General features: G+C 44.3%; 1 protein-coding gene across 3 annotated transcripts in view; it reads right to left on the bottom strand.

The window, feature by feature from the left end:
• The window catches only part of SEC14L1 (SEC14 like lipid binding 1), a 37,553-nt gene that overhangs the window by 12,080 nt on the left and 4,257 nt on the right, over positions 1 to 21,216 (bottom strand). For all 3 annotated transcript variants that reach the window (XM_081897715.1, XM_081897714.1, XM_081897716.1), the window contains exons 3-9: positions 9,252 to 9,401; positions 9,034 to 9,165; positions 7,408 to 7,536; positions 6,361 to 6,592; positions 5,780 to 5,889; positions 2,713 to 2,902; positions 340 to 428 (exon numbers count right to left, since the gene is read on the bottom strand). In XM_081897715.1, the coding sequence (XP_081753841.1) occupies positions 340 to 428; positions 2,713 to 2,902; positions 5,780 to 5,889; positions 6,361 to 6,592; positions 7,408 to 7,536; positions 9,034 to 9,165; positions 9,252 to 9,401 (1,032 nt within the window). The remainder of the gene's footprint in view (positions 1 to 339; positions 429 to 2,712; positions 2,903 to 5,779; positions 5,890 to 6,360; positions 6,593 to 7,407; positions 7,537 to 9,033; positions 9,166 to 9,251; positions 9,402 to 21,216) is intronic.

Raw genomic sequence — 21,216 nt, 5'->3', positions numbered from 1 at the left:
GTGCTGCTTTCCCCCCTTTGCATGCTGACATTTTTATTTTTAAAATGGGAACATTAAAAAAAAAACCCACCACCTACAACCGGAGGTAATGCAAACCACTCTATGACCTCAGGATTCCACCACCTCACCTTCCTGCATATGTAAACCACAGAGTAAGACAACTCCACCCAACCCACAAAGAACAAAACAAAACTTCTGATATTCTGGCAGAACAGTGTGAAAAATGAACACAGATTGACAAAGACAGCCACAGTGTGCTCATCTTTCTAATACGAAGCAGAGCTATAAAACAGGAACATTGTGTTCACTACCAAAACACATGGCATCAAAGGCACTTACATAGCGAAGCAAGGCTTCTTCCCCGAGAGCTCGCACCAGGCCTTTGGTGTCCATCTGGCCAAGTCTCAGCACATACAGTGGACGCCCATCTGAACAAAAAAGAACAGCGGCAACTGTGGTTTTGCAAGGGCAACTAGAATGATCAGTGTTTGCTTGGCAACTTTGGTTTCTATGAAAGCAACTGTCGCTCCCTGGCTGCAAAGGAAATCTGAACTTTGGCACAGCTTAACTCCACCACCTCATTAGGAACTTGTATTAGCAAGAATCCTGGGGTGAAGGAGAGGGAGAAATACACTTTGTATGTTCTCATCAACGTTGTAGGAAACAGGACGATGCTGGCAACTTGGCACAAAGCTATTAAAAAATTAGGCTGCAGGACCAATTTAATGTATTGGTCAATACAGTGGTGCCCCGCAAGACGAATGCCTCGCAAGACGAAAAACCCGCAAGACGAAAGGGTTTTTCGGTTTTTGCGACGCTTCGCTAGACGATTTTCCCTATGGGCTTGCATCGCAAGACGAAAGCCCATAGGGAAATCTCGGGGACCTTTTTTTAAATGCTGGCGGTGGGGAGCAAAGCCTTTTCCCCCCCTCCGGACTTCAGAAGAGGTCCAGGAAGGCCGGCGGGGGCGAAAGGCTTTGCTCCCCACCGCCAGCATTTTAAAAGCGGTCCGGGATAGCAGGGAAGCGCTTCCCGCTATCCCGGACAGCTTTTTAAGGCAGGCGGGGGGAGCAAAGACTTTTGCCCCCTCCCGCCTTGGGAAGAGGTCCTGGACCTCTTCCGAAGGCGGGCGGGGGCAAAAGTCTTTGCTCCCCACCGCCGGCCTTTCCGGGAGAGCGGGAAGGCAGCGCTGCCTTTTCCGCTCTCCCGGAAAGGCAGGCAGGGGGGAGCAAAGACTTTTGCCCCCCGCCTGCCTTCGGAAGAGGTCCAGGACCTCTTCCCAAGGCGGGCGGGGGGCAAAAGTCTTTGCCCCCCCCCTGCCTGCCTAACCGGGGGCTTTTAAATCGCCCCGGGACTGTCCGGGGCGATTTAAAAGCCCCCGGACGGCTTTTGAAGCCTCCCCCCGCCGCCCGGCATCGGGGCATCGTCCCGATGCCGGGCGGCGGGGCGGGAAAGCCCCCCCCCGCCGCCCGGCTTCGGGGCATCGTCCCGATGCCGGGCGGCGGGGCGGGAAAGCCTCCCCCCGCCGCCCGGCTTCGGGGCATCGTCCCGATGCCGGGCGGCGGGGCGGGAAAGCCTCCCCCCGCCGCCCGGCTTCGGGGCATCGTCCCGATGCCGGGCGGCGGGGCGGGAACGCCTCCCCCCGCCGCCCGGCTTCGGGGCATCGTCCCGATGCCGGGCGGCGGGGCGAGAAAGCCTCCTCCTGAAGCCGGGCGGCGGGGCCGCGAAGCCTGGGCGCGCTGGCAACTCTCCGCAAGGAGCGCTCCCGCTGCTTGCGGAGAGGTCCGCGAAGCCTGTCCTGGACCTCTTCTGAAGGCAGGCGGGGGGCAAAAGTCTTTGTCCCCCCTGCCTGCCTTCCCAGGGGCTTTTAAATCACCCCGGGACAGCGGAGAAAACTCGCAAGACGAAGAGACTTGCGGAACGAATTAATTTCGTCTTGCGAGGCACCACTGTATTATCTGAATGATTGCAGTTTCAGGCAGAACTGCCTTAGGAAAGCTTAACATTCCTACAGTCTGAGCTATTAATGGAATGCAGCTAGATGAAAACCTAAAACTATTCTTTAACCCAAAGTGTGTGGCTTTGAGGATTGAATAAAATCTTTTATAAGTTTGTGAGAAAACTGTAGAAGCTTTAGTACTTGAAAGCAGAATACTTGGCATACACACAAAAAAGACAAAAGTTGCTGTAAGCCCCTTTAAAAGTTTAGGTATTTCACTTAAAGCACAACTTGATGCAGTAAAGCATTATTATTTTTTCCCCACCATGAAGGCTAGTTTTTTTTATTTAAAAAAATCAAGTTGAATTTCTCAGAATTCCAATATACATTATTGCCAGCTTTTATTCTTTGAAGCACAGCTTTCGGGGGCCGAGTAATTTTAACAGTGGCAATATTTTGTTTAAAACACTATCTTTAGCAGCAGAGATAACAGACACATGTCCTCGCTTGTTCCAACAAATGCACACTGTGTATGTCTTTTGGACGACGTTTCTGAAAACTATGCTTTCATGTCTTCAATCCTGCCCGAATGATGCTTGAAAAACAGCGTAGTGATTCAAAAGCATTTTGTTCCTACCTCTGCAGTAATGTTCAAGGGACATTTTAAAAATCTACAGAGAACCTTTCCTATGGCCCCTTTTGCTACACATACCAGCCAAAGTGAATAATGGGCTAACAACCTATGCTTACATAGGGCAGCAGGGCTACTCTACCTTTGTCATGGTGGTGCCAGCCTCCAGCATAGTAATCCTGAAGTACTTGAGGCGGGTTCCAAGTCTCCAGAATGTAGTCCACCTGGTGCTGCTTGCGCCACGTTAGGGACTGGCACATGATCTCTCTGGCTTTGTCAATGTTGAAATCTCTCGCACGCAGGAATCGTAAGATATGCTCATCTTTTGGGATCTGCAAACATCAGTGAAAGGGGGCTGAAAGTTACAAACGAGCTGATTCCAAAGTTATCTAAACGGTGGAGGTGAATTTCATTTGCTACTGAGCAATATCCATTTTACATCTTCAGAGCAGAAAACTGGGGCAGCTGCCTTAATTGATTAGATTTAAATTTACTCTGCATAAATAACTTGTTCTAGTATTTACATTACTGTTTACACCCAGCTTCTGAGGCAAATTGCCAACCCAAGGTGGCTTATGGTATCTTTGATAAAACAATAGTGTTAGGTATTGCATGCTCTTTAGAAGGTTCACATGAGTCAAAGGAAGTTTCTCTTGGATGAAGCCGTCCCCATCCCTTTCACTCACGGAGAACCAGGAAGACACCAGCAGTAGAGAACTAAAGAAGAAAAATAGCTATTGCCCACGAATACAGGTTATAGCAGAGCTTTCCAAACTTTTCATGTTGGTAACACACTTTTTAGACATGCATCATTTCGTGACACAGCAATTCAGTTTTACTAGCAAACCAGAGGTTAAAGTAATCCCTTTCCCTGGGAGGAGCACGAGGAGTGTTCATGCGACACACCTACACACTGCAGCCGACACACTAATGGGTCACGACACAGTTTGGATTACAGTATCTCCACTTAGGTCTTTACATCATGGTTGCAGGGATACAAGCATCAAGAGAACAGCAAAGAAAACCACTGAAGCCCTCTCTACAAATTCCATGAAATTTGGATGAGAAAAGATGGAGAAAGCAGGAAATAGTAAAACGGGGTGGTTGTATGTTTTCTGCTATAGTATAGCTGTTAGACTTTTAGCAATTAACAGGAGGCAATCAGTAAAAGAAAGAGGCTCGTATACACACACACACACACACACACACGCATACAAACACAAAAATAGGATTAAAAATCTGAATGAGATTCCCAATAGCACTTGTCAGTTTACCTCCTTTTGTGGACAATGACCACAGCACAGCACACTTTGCCATTCACAGCATTGCTGTTCATGTGCCCCAAGAGGGGAAAAAGCAAGCTGGGAAGTTTTTGAACACTTTGCAAGAAAGTTGTTTGTTATTCCTTTGCTCTAGCTGTGTTAAACTATAACTGACTTACAATGCCATCCTGTAAAACATTACTTTATGCCACCTCCAAGCAGACCAGAGTGAAAACCTGTGTTAAAGAGATGAACAGCTAGAGCGGGGTATGAGAAAATAGCAAATCAAAGCTGTGAGGAGACTTTTGTTCAAAAAAATCAGATGGAAATGTCATCAATACTTTAGTTTAATCCACAGAAAAATGGGCACAATCAGGCAAGACATTTAAGAGACGAGAAGGGAAATGGCAAACACTCAAGGGTTTTGCAGTGAACTGGATAACAGAGTTAAGCCGGGATACATCTGCATTAAAGATCAAGCAACTAAGTAAATATTGGGAAAGTAATTAAGGAGATTTTGCTTATATGGCAGATAGCATAAAAATAAGCAGGTTTGAAAGAAAGAGCACTAGTACTTACAAATCCAGAAAAAAATTCAGCCAAGATTTTGAAAATATAATCAACTTTTGGCCTCTACATCAGAAAATTACTTAAGAGTGGTGAGAGGTAATGCTTGAAGCATCTTTTTATTTTACTGCTAATGGAGCCAAATTAAATCAGACATTCTAGATGCTAACATGACATAATCATGATGAAAAAGTGATTTAAACTGAGCTTCTGCCCTATAGCTGCGAAGATAGTATTAGGCTAAAGAAAATGACCATGTCTAAATCTTGGATGGAAACTGGAAGCTGTAGAAGTGAACAAGCTGACTTACGATAGAAGGAAAGTGCAAGGAAGAAACTTAAGGAAACGCAAAATGCACAGGCCGGTGTGAATAAACCACCACATTGGGGAGCAGAGGGGCACAGAAACTTTGCAAGCTGGTGAGGCGGGGGGTGGGGGATGCTACATTGATTTTGAAAACAAATGATGGAAAGTTAGAATGAACCACAATCCATTTTAAGTAGCACATCCACACCAAGAGATCATGGCACAATGTGGCTTCTAATGTGAAGCTGGAAGCTTTGGATTCAAGTTGAGTTTAGCTAGGTACTTACTATGTGAGAAGCTCCCTTCAAACATAGGGTAGCTTTGTGTGCTATACAGCAACAAATACGTATTTACCACTAGTGGGGTACATTCCTTGAGCAGTCACAGCTATTCACAATTCGCTGAATCAGACTTAGAACTGAAGCTAACTTTTATTTTAAATACCTTACTCTTGAAGTACTTGCTGTGGAAGGCGGGGAGAACAAAACAGGAATTTGGAATTTGGCTGTTGCAGTATTGCAGGAAAGATGTATTTGCATGTCCAACTGGCCTTTAGCTTTTATGCTAGTCATATAATCTCAGTGCAACGTTCCACGAATTACAGACCACCTGCCCAAGTGTGCAGTCTTGCATGCTTTCAAACTATCTATGCTGTGAGAAAGGCATGGCAGTGGTTAACGGAGGAATGTCGTTAACAGGAGCCTCCTTGCAAGGAACTAAATCAATCTCCAAGCAGGACACAGTAAAACTGGTTTATTTGTTGACATTTCAATTTTATGCTTCTACAATACATAACCTTTAGCATATATGAAAGGATATCTAGGCTACCAAGCCAAAGCTTTGTTTTCTTTAAGCATAAAAGCATCTGGTCTCTGCACTCTGGGAAGTAGATTTAAAGATTAGACTTTACAGCACACAGAAAAACTAAAAGGTATCAGGTTCAAACTAGTTCAAGGCCATCTTATGTAAAAATGTCCATTCCCTTGGATGGATTATTGACATGCTGCCAGACCATCTTGCATGCTGTGCACTTTTCCGATGAACGGGAAGTCAAGCAGGCAGACAAATACTTACTTTGCCTTTGTGCGTTTCCTGGAGCCACTGCCGAAGCCTGATGAGGCAGCTTTCCTGAAGTGGTGTCAAATCTCCCAAATACCTCTTGATGTAGTCTGCATCCAGCTTGTCTGAAACCATTATTTACACAAATGCTATTAGAATCAAGGATTGCTGGATCAATTAACAAATGGCTTTCACTATACATTCTTCAAGTTGAAGCTCTGGCTTGCCTCTTTGCAGAGCAAACTGCCATTTTTAATACATAGTTTGAAAAGAATGAAATGCTACTAGCTGAGCTGTTTTTCTTCCACCAGCTGCAGCTAGGCATCACCCTAGTCAATACTGGGTGTCTTTCCCCCACTCAAAGTTTCTGTTAATAAAATGCAACCTACATATTTTTTATCTGAAAACATATCAGTGTACAGTTGTTTGTGCTATTTATGCTGTGCGGCTAAAATCATGAAGTTTGGCTACAGAAATGGAAGAAGTTCAGCATAGAAATAGAGATTCACCAACTCCTTGCTTAAACTATAGCTGTTATATTAATGGAGACGCACAAAATAACCCCAAAAGGCAGACAGGGCAAGCAAATAACGCACCATCGGGTGTTCCAGCTGTGGGCTCTGATGCATTGTTGCAATTGTTGATTTCCTTAGGGCTGAGTCCCTCCTTGGTGGTAGTTTCAGGTATGTTGATTGGAGGGGACAGTGGCCGCCTTACATGAGATGCACCCCGTTCAAATGTAAATTTAGCCGGGGGACTCCAACGAGGAATATAATTAATTCCCTCCTCTTCTAGCTGATTCAAGTAGTACTCGATTATTTCTTTGCCCTTTGAAAGCAAGGCAATTCTTTAGTCAATGCACTTCTCTTTGGGCATACGTTTTCAGAGGAAATTGCACTATTAGTTCTTCCTTATGTAAAACAAGATGTACTCTAAGAAAGTGAGGGCCCCACTACATGCTTGTACATTTCAGCACCACACACACACACTCCAGAGCATGAACTAGTTTAGAAAAGAATGAACCTATTTCCATGGTACTCAAAAGATACACCAACTCAAAGTCACAAGGAGACCTAGGGCAATGCATTTGCCCACCAACTGCTTCTCAGCCAAGCATGGATACGGTTGGTCTGGGAAGCATGGAGCTCCCACTTTTGACAAAGGCAATTGAGCATCTCCTCTACAGACAGGGCACAATAAGCTAGGCAACCTCCTATTTTTGACAAGTTGTTTTAGTCTTGTAGGGAAACTTCTAAAGTCGCATGCTGTTTGGCACAGTATGATTTAAAGTACTGCCTATCCAAGCCATGCTTGCAGTTGGGCAACTGCCTCTAGGGAGATTTTTAAAAAAGCAGTATCTTTATTTACTTTGTTATAACAAAGAGTTTAAGCACCTATGACGCATTCCAGGAACTGCATAATCAATTGTCAAATCACAAAGTCAGTGCACACGCAGGCTCCTCTATTTGCAACATGAGCAGATTAATCAATATTGTCTAAATAAGAATGCGCCATTCATAGAGGACAAGAGCAGGCACCAATAAAGCCGAACCTGGCCGGACAAATCCCAAATGGGCTCAAAATCACTCCAGCTGCAATATCGAGAGCCAGCAGGCCAAGGAGTTGCAAACTTGAAAGCTCACCTTTTTAATATTGCTGGTGTATTGTTTCATGGCAATCTTTTCTACTGTGCTTTCAAATCCAAAGAAAGATTTAATATCAAGGCTTGCAGACTGCTCAAAACATGTCCAGTCTTCATTGTCTGGATGCACCTGGGGTGTTGAGAAACAAAAGGTTGGCACATAGTGTGAGAAATCTGATCAAGTATCACAAGAAATTCTGAAGTACAGCATACAACGTTCTTTTTCAGTGCAACCAACTGGCATGCTCACCAATGCACAACACAACTAAGCTTTAGTTTAAAGCTGCACCACTATGCAATGTAAACCACAGTGGCTTAAGACTGCAAATGTACTTTGGTCAAGGATTTAGGTTTTAAAATAGTAATCGACCTAAGTGGGCTCTGTAAAGCTCATGTTTATGAGTTTTCAGTTCTCTTGGTTTTTAGTCCCATTTCAAGATCCAAAAAGGCAAGACACATGTGTAATCCCTGCATTTCAGCAGAACTATTCCAAGTATTCACATTCAAGTTATTGGTGCAACTCTTTGCTAGTTTCTCAACATGGCTTCCACCATCACAGAAGTCAACTTTTCTCAATTCCTGTCACAAATCACACAAGTCATCCTGAAAACTGCCACAGAGAAAGGAATTGCTGTGTATTGTCTAACTCAAGGCATAAGGAATTTAACAGCCTGTTCCTGTGCAGAGGTAGGCATTCCTACATTCACTGGAGTTTATTAATTAGGTTAATATAACTCTGCATATGGCAAGGCTGAAAGCAGAGATCTGGCACATTTAACTTGGGCAGGCAACTCCTGTACTTTGCTAAATTAATTCTACTTGGAAAATTATGAGTAATTATGGTGGATGCCTTAAAAGTAATTCTAGAGGAATATTAAATGTTTGGAATTAGCAGCCAGAATTAAAATTGGGTTTTAGTATTCAAAATGACACACACTACTCCTATTTCTTCTTAGCAGCTAAGAGTTTTTATGGCTGCTGCGATGTTGTCACCTCTCTGAAGAGAAGCAGCAGCCTAAAACCCCCTTATCATTGAAGAAATTGAATTGCTAGCTCTAGATTTTTCAGCTCTTTAAAAGAAAAAGAAGAAAAAAAAGCAGACAGTGAACATAGGCTTGATTTATATGCCTATTTCCCCTGGTATTTAGATTTTCCTGTTGGCAAGAATGTGGAAACTTATGCATGCAACAAAGTTCTTTACCTTGCTTTGATTGTCTGCTTTTCCTAAAAAAATAAATCATGGCTGTCTGCAAGTTTAAAAGACACTGGGACAAGAACTTGTCAGCTCACCTGCATCATATCCTATGCCCTGGCACTGACATACTATCAAGTAGGAGCCTGAACACCTGCTAGCACCCGTGCAGACTTAAATCAGAATGAAAATGAAGTGTTCTGAACACATGCCAGTCCTAACATATTCAATATGTTTGTGCTGCCTGAGCACAGAATGTTAAATATGACTAGATCTGATATTTCAGTGTTGTGGGATTCTGTCCAAGTTACCCAGCTCAAAAATGCCAGCAAAATATGTGCAGCATTAAACTTTCTTATTGAAGGAAAAGCCAAAGTGCAAACCTCCACTGAAGGCCCCCAAAAGCTTAAACCACACCAACCTGCCTTGACTCACCGTGTAACAGCAGTGTTCATTAATGACAACCCTATTTGAGAAAGTCTCATTGTGGGCCTCTATGTGCAAAGTGCGGTCTCTTCTGTTCAGTGAGTTCTTCTGGATGAAGTAAACATAATCAACCCCTGCAATCTGAGAGAAGGGAAGAGGCAAAGTTAAACTGGAGTAGCAGCAGCCTTGCAGACAGCTATTCAGGCCAACCATTGTTATTCAGTTACCTTTTTCAGGAGCCGTGGTGCATCTACGTCCAGTTTACAGCGCCTTTCAATTATGTGGATGGCCTTGTCCTCGCTCTTGAATTCGTTCACAGTATCACTGCCTACAAACATGGGAATGAGGGGGCATGTAGGAAACCTTTTTTCGTAAGCCTGTGAAAGAAAGGAAGAACAAATGTCAAAGCTCCGTTACAAGGCTGATCACGACCCGTAGCATTTTCTTCAAGTTGTTAAAATAATTAAAGGATGATGATTTGTGCATTTCAAGTATCTACCAACAACAGTATGTGGCACTAGCAGGCTCGGAGTCTAATTTTCACTCCTTGTGAAAGCTCTCCAGGCGACTCTCGAAAGTACTTCCCCAGAGGCTAGTAAAGACTTTCAAGGTCTGTTCCTTGCAATAATAGCTCTCCCCAAGCACAATAGCTACATTCATGTAATGACTGCTATGTGCCATTACCAGACTATACTTGTGCCTAAGAACTTAATGCCTTTTATTAAGTTACTCACACAGCAATGTCCTCAGTTCAGCTAAACAAAGAACATGGTCACAGCATCCATGAAGCTTTGAATCGCCCCCAAAATGGTACTGCATTTCAAGAAAAACCCAGAAAACTCCAAAAGACAAGGGGTGTTCAGGGATTCGAAGGAATCCCTTCGAATCCCTGAACACAGACTGACAAACTGTTTTGCATTCCCTATTCTCAGGGCCTCACTTGATGCAGAGAGAACAGTTGTGTTGTGTACATGTATCCAATATTCTCCCATAATGCCCAATTACAGAATCAGGGCTTTTTGTCGGTTCCATTTTACTTTATTTCACAGTGGGCTGTTTCATGGAGATGTCATGAGAAGAGATTGGGATTCTATGGGCTGGAAGAACAAACATGCAGCTGAAAACAACAGGGAAGGTGGCTGAATTGTTAAACTGATACCCTTTCCATCTCTCATGGCAACATATTTACTCAAGAGAAACATGCATTCACCCTAAAGGAATAGATCTGAGAGAGGAATAAGGAAGTAGAAGCATTACTACCGTTGCCTATAAGGGACGTAGAGTCTTAAAATGGCAGACTGGCTAGAATGGCCAGACTAGGGACCCAGCTGTGACAGCAGCGGCATGCAGGCATGATGTCCAGGGCACAGATTGATTTAGGCCTAGTTCTGACTTAGTTGGTTAAACAGTGTCTAGTTTGTACTGCTTCAGACTGCAGGTGGATGCTCCTCTGTACAAACACACACACAACACCTGCACCTCTCTCTTCATATGCAAAGCTATAAGTCCATGAGAAAGGTTGAGAGCCCGCTAAGATACTAGTATTCAGCTGGGAGGAGTATTCAATCGTGAGAAGCCTACCAGCCATCTGAAGTGGCACAGCCCAGACACAGGTTTACCACAACAGCAACAAACTGAAGGTCACACTCAAATGAATTCTTAAATGCAGAAGTGAAATCCTAGCTCTTGTCCACTTCTGCAAGTAAAGAATCTCTGCTGCACTGAACCACATCAGTCTCTTGATCTTTCTCAAACACATGCCAATTTCTTCATTTTTCGTCAAAACTGGGTGGGTTTATTTACAGGGGTGGGAAACCTCCAGCCTGCGAGCCTTATTAGGCCCACCAGGCCTCCCCTTTTGGCCCAAGAGGCCATTTCTGACAGGACACACCCAGCTGCTCTATACTTCAGGTTGTATGATGTCAAAAACAGAGCAGGTAAAAACCTGACTTGGCTCAAAGGGGCCTATGAAGTGCTTTTCAAAGTGCTGTGTGAAATAACACTTTGAAGGGGGCTTTTGAAGACACAACAATCAACTATGGTCAATAGCTTGTGGTTTGTCTTGGGCTTAGACAAAATGTTAAACCAAACCAAGATTTAGCACAGCAGCAAAGTGGTTGCCATCTTCTCTCCTGGAACCTGTGCAGTTGCTTCTTCATGCCAGGCTGTGCTATACAGCTATAGTGCAAGTGCTGGCTGGCTGGTGCTGATGGAAATTGTAGTCCAAAACACCTGGAGGACACCAAGTTGGTGAAAGCTGGCCTAAACTAATTCAATGTCACCACAAAGCACTCAGCATTCAGGAAAGATTTTCCGTGCAAATGAGGAAACGGTCTGATCATCAAATATCAATATTTACACTCTTATCTACTGAACACAGGAATTTCGTTTTCACCTGATATTAGCCATGAGCATAAAATCAACACCCTGCCCACTAGGACTGAGAAACGGTTATTTTCTATAACTTGCCCAAGTTATGTAGCTTAATGGAATTAAATAACTTCGTAGAATTAAGTAACTCTATGAAGTTACTTATTATTTAAAAAACCCTGCTAACTCAGTCCAAGGTGTCAGTTACCGAAAATGCTCAGCTTTTCTACTACCAAATTTAACAGAGGAATGGGGGCGGGGAGAGAGAATAATGGTATTCCAAGAGCAAGCATAACTCTGGGCCAACTTATATAGTCAGCAGAAACAGGTGGGAATGCTTTCCTTGAGCTGTACCAGTGAAGGAGGGCAGCTGAATGTTGGAATGCTCTGCAGTGCACACATCACACACACAAACACACAGGCTGGGGGATTGGGGGAGGGAGGGAGTGAAGCACATGCCATAGAAAAACAGCATGTGCAGAAAGTTCATTTGGTGGAGAACATTCAAATATGAAGTACACCCAAAGCCTTCATAAACTTTCAGCCTTGACGCAATGCAGTCCACAAAAAGCATTCTGCTAACTGGATAGCCTCTATTTCTATCTGCATGTTCCATGGCAAAATAATGCAAAACTGGAGGTGTGAACTTGGTCTGAACTGATTTAATCTGGCAGTTCATCAAGACTGCCAACATACGGAGTCATCTGGTTCAATGGATATTGTGAGTCTGACTATGAGATTTGAGTTCAAATCCTTACTCTGTCATAAATTCACTCAGGAGGCTTTTGACAAATCACTGTTTCCCAAAATACAGATGAGTTGTTGAAAGTCTAATGCTACTTCCATATCAAATCCACTTCCACGGCAATGATCCGTCTCAAGATTCTGCAGTATGACTATGTTGTCTTCAGCCATCTATATACAGTGGTACCTCAGGTTAAGTACTTAATTCGTTCTGGAGGTCCGTACTTAACCTGAAACTGTTCTTAACCTGAAGCACCACTTTAGCTAATGGGGCCTCCTACTGCCGCTGCGCCGCCGCTGCACAATTTCTGTTCTCATCCTGAAGCAAAGTTCTTAACCCGAGGTAATATTTCTGGGTTAGCAGAGTCTGTAACCTGAAGCGTATGTAACCCGAGGTACCACTGTAACTGTCTCAACTTATATAACACTCTCCAAATGCTTGATGAATCCACCCCAATGCCTTAACAAAATCCTGCATTCACACTGTGATATACCAAATGTCATGCTGGCCCCACTACACATACCATTAAAAATAGCATTTTAACAGTATTTTTCTTGCATTCAAGACACTAAGGAGGTTGTTTGTGCACCCATTTAAGTCACCTTAATTTTGGCAGGAGCAATGAGTTTCCAAATATCGCCCAAAATAGGTAAGCTCAGACAATCAAGCACCATGATTTGAAAACAAATTCTGCTTCTGAACAGGATTACAAGAGAAATAAGCTCCCCGGCAGAATCTACTTACATAATGTATTTTGCATTATTTCCACATAGAGCCTAACTGCTGCTCTTGCTTGCACTCAACATTCCTGTGAATCAGTATCTGAAGGAAGCTTATTAAATTCATTTAAATGTTGCTTTTTCTGTGCCCTTACCATTCACTCTTAAAACCCTAGGTTCTAGGATTATAGTGCTGATCACATTTTGTTCAGTGCCCCAAATGTAGCTGAAAAGCAGAATCAAAGGCTATTATAGTTTGTATTTAAAGAGGAAATGGCATCTTTTTTCAAAGCTGGCTTTGAACCTCTGAAGGTGCAAAGCACATGAATACCCCATCATACTTATTATGTGACTCAAAAGGAAGCAGATGGATTATGAAAAGAACAAAACTAGATCACTACAACAAGACTGGGCAGGTAAACTAAATACATTGTAGAGCATGAGGAACTTAGGAGACCAAATGCTTTCTCTTACTCTCAGCTTAAAAGAATTGTGCATGAAGAGTAAGCACGATGTGTACGAATGACTGTAATTATAATTGTGCACAGAATTCATTCTAGTTCAGACGACTGGAGAAAGTGAGCCTAAGCTTGGATATGAAAATGGTAACCTATTTTTAGCTTTCACAATTCAAAAATATATATTGAAATAGGTGGTGTGCATTGTAGCTGTCTCGCAACAAGCTGGTGCCTCAACACAAACTTCGTAGTTTCAGGTAACTATTAATATTTTATTAGTCTGTAATTGCTCCATGTTAGTAGTAGACATTTTGTTCAACACCAAGGACGACATCTAGATCTGGAAACATTGGTCTAATCAGTATTACTAGTTTCTACTTTGCTCTATGGCTACGCAATTTTAAGTGCATGATTTTGGTTGATGGTGGTGTTCTAAACACAGCCATGCTTAGAACTCTTCAGTGAAAATCTGATTACAACAGACATTCTCTATTTCTTTCAAGACATTCAGCAGCTAGACTTCCCTCATATGATCTGTGCACAGTCAACGGCTGCACCATTTCATTTTCCCAGAGCGATTGGTATGCTGGGAAATGACAGAGCCCATCACCAGCTGAGACAGTGGAGAAGAGCTTCCGACATCACCCTCCCCTAGCTTAAAATCTCAGCTCAGCCCATGACAATGCAGAGGGTTGCTTAGCAACTATAAGATTTGAAATAAATTTTGGTTGAAAGGGTAGCTTAGCTATTTATATGCTGATCTGAACTTGCACAGCTTCAGGTCTCATTTGGGTGAATTTTAGAAGGCTTTCTAGTAACAATGTATCAGTGAAGCCCAGCATTAAAAGGTTGCCTGTCGCCTTACTGGGTTATGCTAAATCCATCACAAAATTCTAAGCGGCTGGAATGTTTTAATTAACTCGTTTCCTTGTTCTTAAGACGTCAAGTAATCATTGAAGCCTGAGCCTTTGTGGGGTGAGCAAAACTTTCTAACTCAGAATGCATGGCTCAGTGGCTGGAACATTGGTTAAGGGTCTCAGATACTGAAGCTTTGCAATTTTGTGCAAACCACCCCCACCCCTTAGATACAATTTTCCACATGCTGAGTAGGTCACACAGCAGAGCTGACTTTGGCAGCCAACCTGGAGTTCAATGAAATGGCAGTTTGAAGAAACTGCACTCACAATGAACCTGAATTTGTTCCAAGGGCATAGATCTATGCATACGGATACCACCACCTCATTCTACAACACCATGTCCATTCCCCAAATAAATATTTAAGACCAAAAACGTCTTCTGGTCTCCCAGGTTCAATTAGCAGGACCTAACTCAGAGAATACTGCCACGATTCCAGACACAGCTGCTACAGTGTGGTCTACACCAGTTAAATCTCGATTAGCTCACTGCAGTAATGGAATTTCAGGAGAATCCTGCGCAACAAGGTACAGACCACCAGCATGGCAGCTGTGATCTTTTGTTCTCCAGTTATGCAATTGTTCTGCAATTATGTTTATTTCTTCCACTGCTACAGGCTACTCACAAAACTGGAATAGCAAGCTTCTCCTTCGCTCAGCAACAAAACCCTGAACTGTCTGTCAATAGCAAAGACTGTGATAAAATGCAAATGGCAGGGGAGTTTGCGGTGTCCTCTTACTGAAAATGATGGCACATTAGGCAGGCTTATAAGGGGAATGGAGGGGTGGCGTGCTATGTTAACAGGTTCCCTTATGCTGATGCTATGCCTTTCACAAATGCTACAAGACAGGAAAGTCAGGCATTTCCCCTATAAGGCAAACAGATGTCTGCAAGGAAGTCACAAGGCAATGGGGCTCCATATAAATATAGCCAAAACCCACATATAAGGATATAACACCAGCTGCATTCACTTGCTTGGCAGCATACACATAAAACCACCACCAGTGATAATCAAATAATGAAGACTTCCTCCAGAGGTACTAACAGCAGAATATAAACACTGGAATACAGGTGGACATATGGATCAGTCTTAGAAACTCAGATATGTATGCTAGGCGCCAAATCACTCCTTAAACCGAGGTTACAGTCGCCAAAACAGAATGCCTAGTTGCCATTTTTGGGCCTGATGGTCCTGACAAACAAGTTTACAATCAGCCACTCATATTAAAGACAAATTGTGACAACAGCAGCATCTGCAGTTTACAGACCATGAACTACCATCACAAAGCACACAGGAAGAACTGCAAAGTTGACAACTAAATTCTGACAGGTTGCAGAACAGAAAGTGTATACACAAAAACAAAGGGTATTTTTCAGTACACATACTTAGAAAACACCCTCAAGAGGGAGGAAGACCTACTGGCAGAACAACTTAGGTTCTTGGAACTAAACCCAAGGCTGATGTCACTCACATTTTCCAGCAAGTGGAGAAACACAATAAGTTTTGGAAAAGTAAGCAATTCTGTCAGGAAACTCACTGCTTGCTCTCCTATTGTGGCCCGAGCATATCTGAATTCCATGACATTTGTTCCCACAGTGTTGTGGGAGACAAGAGGCTACAAATACAATAAATGTGCCCTTTTTGATCACACAGGGTGTACGTATCACAGTATTATCGAAGCAAAAGCATAACATCAATGCCTGCTGCTGTTCAGAAAAGCCACTACGTTAGGGTACCTTGAGAGCAATGATAGGTGGGACAAGTACAGTGGTACCTCGAGTTACAGACACTTCAGGTTACAGGCGCTTCAGGTTACAGACTCCACTAACCCAGAAATAGTACCTGGGTTAAGAACTTTGCTTCAGGATAAGAACAAAAATTGTGCAGCAGAGGCATGGCAGCAGCAGGAGGCCCCATTAGCTAAAGTGGTACCTCAGGTTAAGAACAGTTTCAGGTTAACGTACCTCCAGAACGAATTAAGTTCTTAACCTGAGGTACCACTGTAATTCGAGTTCTGTCCGGCATCCTTCTGCTGCTTTCCAGAAAGTCAAAATTGAGACTGAGGAGGAAGCTGACAGCCACAGCCACCTCTTGAGCTGATTGTAAGTTAGATGGCAGGCAGGAGGGATGACTGGGGGCGGAATGTGATTGGTGGGGCAGTGCCCCATTCACCCTAATGGAACAGTCTCCACTGGCCCGCAGATTCTCAGGAATCCATCTGTGCTTTTGAAACCCCTGATTAGGAATTCAGGTGCCAGAAACAGCCACAGTTTCATTTTGTGCTACATTTCTTGTTGTTGTTTTTTTATATATAGACTGAAATAGGGGTAGTGAATCTTCAAAACCTAAGCATCAAGACAGGTTGATGCTAACCCCCAACCATACTTTTCAGCAAATACTTTCCAGAGGGACAGACTTCGGCAAAAAGGCTAGAAGCCAATAAAACCCAATCCACAACACAATAACCAGCCTCTCCCTTAATTCATAGGAGTATAGTACAAAAACAGAGTTAAGTTCCCCACAATTTCTTTGGCTGTTAATAGAGGAACAGAAACTCCTGCATTTTACTTAAGCTTTCTTAAGGGTTCTTTTTATGTAATCACTTACTGTAAAATAATGCTTTAAATCTGCCATTTAAATAAGTCAAATGAGGAAGAATGCCCTGAAATAAGAATAAGGAGGAGTGTAACAGATACAAAATCCAAACACACTCTAATTCTTCAAGTCACAGGATTCCAAGGCTAATTTCTAGAGACAAGGCTTTTAAAAAGTTGGCTGATTTCTATACTGCTTCCATTTTACTTTGCTGTGCCCGGAGCCATACGTGCATAAAACTTAGCATGCTTAATAGTCTTAAAAACAAAACAAAACTACACACAATATTTGTAATTTGAGAAGTGACTTTTCTCATTTTAACAGCCAACTGTAATCTTCAGGTAACTAGCGATGTGGTTCTCTGCATGTCAGCCTAACATTACACTAAAGCTGCAATTCCACACCCACTTACATAGGAGTAAGCCACAATGAACTCAGTGGGACTTACTTCTGAGCAGCCTGTATAGGATTCTGCTGCAAATAAAGGCTGCACTCAGGAAAGCACATATGCAGCTTTAAAAGAGATGTAAATAAGGTCTCTGCTTTGCAAAGAACTTCTGTCTCACAGCTAGTCTCCTCTTCTCCAAACCCTCAACAATCCTGCCAAGATCAAGTGCAGCCACAAGCCTAAGCATACTAAACTCAAGAAAAGTCTCATTATTTTTCATTATGACAATCTTATAAAAGCCAAAACTACTATTACCAGCATTACAGAGGCAATAGACCAACAGAACTGAACTCCAAGCCAATATTTATGGTGTCTGCCAGTCAAAGACATTTGCTGATTTTTTAGCAACTCTTGACAATAAAAGCTTGCATCCATCTTCAGCATCAATAAAACTGATTAAAATCTATGTAGACCAATCCTGCTCTACTGGTTTCTGGCTAGGCCACACTTCTCCCCTACCAGAGATAAGAATCAATATAGTTAGCATTGTGAACCATGAAGTAAAGCAACTTTTTAAAGGTTTCCTAATTACATGCAACTTTCCCTTTCTGAAATCTAATTCCACTGAAAAGGCTTTTGCTTGAAGGAAGAGAACAGCGCAAAGGAATTACCACCACCTTCTCTTTCAGTTTCCTTCTCAAAAAACATTCCTACTCCACCCTCATTGTTATCAAGCCCTGACCAACTTTGGCTGCAACTCATCAGGACAAAGATGATGTTGTTTAGTGTGTTCACTTAATCTAGAACTGTGTTGCTATACACATATTTGCCGGACTGAGCTCAGGGAGTCTAGTTTTTAAAGTAAATCACTTAGTTGCATTACAGGGGCATTTTATAAAGCACCCCTTCAGCCAAATTCTCAAGTTTTAAGTGTATCTTTTTGAAATGTATCTGCTGTTCAGAGCTCAGTAGGTTATATATTCCAAGCTTGAACAAATCCATTAAACTGTTTGCACTGCTCATGCATAAAACCCATTTAAGCCAGCATTAAAAAGCTTGTTCTTGCTAGGTTTTGAAGATATTTGTAAACTTGGTTTAGTATTCCTTTTCAACAGACTGAACATTTTCACTGCATATATGGGGGCTTCTAGGTATGATGCACAAATTATGTTTTACACAGCTAGAGCACAACTCTACATACTTATTATTGCATACTTATTGCGAAGATGTTTGCAATATATGGCTAGTGGGCCATGAACAAACAAAGGCTTCAAAGTGAAGCCCAAAGCTTATATTTGAAACTGCTGAGAACTCTCATGTCTCCATCCTTCATAGACAAACCTCTGCCTTAAAACAGGAAGCAGAAGTACCAAAAATACACATTATTTTGCTTTGGTGCCTAGTGATTTCTAACATCACTTTATTTTTTTGAAGGTGGTGAGTAAAGACTTCTTTACTCACTAATAACAAGTCTCACCCTAGAAGGGTTCACATTGTTTGCTGCCAGTCCATTCCCATGAGGAATTTGGGAGGCGGAAGAAGGAAGGTTGGCCATTGTGTTAAGGAGATACCATTACCAGGCTAAGATTTCTCAAGGACTTCTGAACAAGGAAGAGGATACTTAGTAGAATTTCCTAGATCTAGGATACGGTTTCCTGGACCGAACCTTGTTTAAGCCCTTGTATAAAATGAGAAATAATGGCTCCTTCAGCATGTCCACAACCATGTACTTTTATCTGCAAACTTGCTAAAAGCATCAGCAGAACTTGACTGAACACATCTCTCTCATGTGCTCATCAGCACAATTTCTGACCTTAAGATGCATGCTCAGGATTGAGACATATTGCCAACAAAACTGAAGTTCTATTAGCATGGTTGGGTTTTGTTCTGCTTTTATAAATCTTGCTGGCTTCTCCTATGCAAGCAACTTCCTACGAACACAAAAAATGATGGCTTCAGCTCTCTTTCTCACTTAACCAAAACCTAACTTCTTTTTCACCCATATTCCCATGAGTTATCATGCTATGCTCCGTTAGGATGTTTAGAACAGTGTTTCCCAACCTTTTTTTGGCAAAGGCACACTTGATTGATGAAAAAAATCTCGAGGCACACCACCATTACAGCCCCGTGACGTCAGCGCGCAGCGTCACGCCGGGAGGGACGCACGAAAGTGTAAGTTTCAATTTTTTCCCCTCCCCCTTGCCGGGGAACCTCCAAGCTTTGAGGGTGGGGGGGGAGGAGGCAGCAAAGCGAGGGACTGAGGGACTCCTCCAACTCCTCCTCCTGCTCGTCCACGGCCGGGTAGAGCCGCTTGAGGCGCCGCTTGAGCTCCTTCTCCTGCTCGTTCAGGGCCGGGTCGCCGCCGTGAGCGGAGGCGGCGTGGGGGACCCCGCAGGTCAGGGCGAGTCGGCTCGTCAGCTGCCACGACAGGAGCAGGGCGGGCGGCGAGGGGGTGGCTGGGTGGGGGAGATCCCCCTCGGATCTGCTCCCTCTCAGGCTCGGTCGGCGCTGTCACGAAGCGAGACGAGGCTGGAAGGCGCTGCTCTCCTCCTCCCTCCGCAGCAAGCGTGGCCTGGCGCGAATCAAATCGCCGCTCCTGTCCCGTGCGCTCAGGTGGGCAGCTCCAAAGGGGCGCCCGCGTGCGCCGGCTTGGGGTGGCTGCCCAAGCGCCTTCTCTCTCTCGCCTCCTCCCACGAGTTCGGGGTCAGCCTCCCGCTCCTCCTCCGCTTCCTCCTGACAGCCGCCGGGGTCTTTGGTCGCCGCAGCCTCCCGTCCAAGAAGCACCTTCGCCCAGGCAAGGACGCGCGCGGAGCTGGCGAGTGCCGAGGGGTGGGGCTCTCGCGCCCGCCTCCCGAACCAGGAGGGCCGGGTCGCCGCCGTGAAGGAAGGGCGCCGGGGTGCTGCTGCTGCCGCCGCCGCTCCCAGCAGGCATGGGCCCAGCTGAGGCGGCGGCGGCTGTTGTGGTGGTGGCGGCGATAGCGGGCGGAGGAGGGGGCGGGGCCGAGGTGGCCGGCGGCGGCGGCGGGGGAGGCGGCGGCGGGTGGAGCAGGAGGGCGGCCGAGGCCGGTGAGGGAGTAGGGTTGCCCGGGGCTTGAGGAGCCGTCGTCGGGAGTTGCTGCTGCTGTTGTTGCTGCTGCTGCCCGGACATGCCGGCCTCCTCCTCGTCCGCTGTCTCGCGCTCCTCCCTTTTGCGCGCGCTGCCCCGCCGCCGCCCCATTGGCCGGGTCCTGTCAGCTGATCCTGTGTTATTTCCTGTGTGTGTGTGTGAGGGGAGAATGGAGAGAGAAACCTCGGCACCACCACCGCGGAGCCGGCCCCGGCTCGACGCGGATCCTCGCCGCCGCCGCCCCGCCTCTCGCCGCCCGACTCGCGGCACACCAGGCAAGGTCTCGCGGCACACTAGTGTGCCGCGGAACACCGGTTGGGAAACACTGGTTTAGAAAATAAAATATAATGGTGGTAAGATCTCTCCCCCCCCCCCCAGATTGCTTCAGACAAGGTGTGCAAGCTGAAGAGAATTTAAGGAGGAAAATCAGATTAAATACATGCATTAATATCATCACTTAATACTATCTTAATGTAGGCGTTCTTCTTCCTGCTCCTATACTTGTGCTGACGTCTCTCCGAGTCATAGGTATAAACAGTGCCAACTTGAACTGATCCTCTTTACCAGTGTTTCAAATATATCTTGGCCCTATAGTCAAAAGAAGTTGTTTTGCACAGCATGTCCTGGTGATCTGCTTAAAAGGCCACTGCCAACACCTTCAGGCTTCCTGTGCCTCCTACAACAAGTCTGTCGGAGTTCCTGCTAGGCTTCAGAGCAAGAGGTTTTTTAAAAGTTACAAATACGTATTTCACTCCTCCCTAAAGACATTGCTTATCTCAAGACTACACTAAGAAAATATATGTGCAACATCACAATCCCTAAACCATATGCTTCAGTGGCTTCAATTCAGACATCACATCAAACCATGGTATACCTAAGCAAAGTCTGAGAGCAA

The sequence above is a fragment of the Podarcis melisellensis genome (genome assembly GCF_964234715.1).
Source record: "Podarcis melisellensis genome assembly, chromosome: 2".
NCBI classification, from domain to species: domain Eukaryota; kingdom Metazoa; phylum Chordata; class Lepidosauria; order Squamata; family Lacertidae; genus Podarcis; species Podarcis melisellensis.
This window is presented reverse-complemented; position numbering and strand designations above follow the sequence as displayed.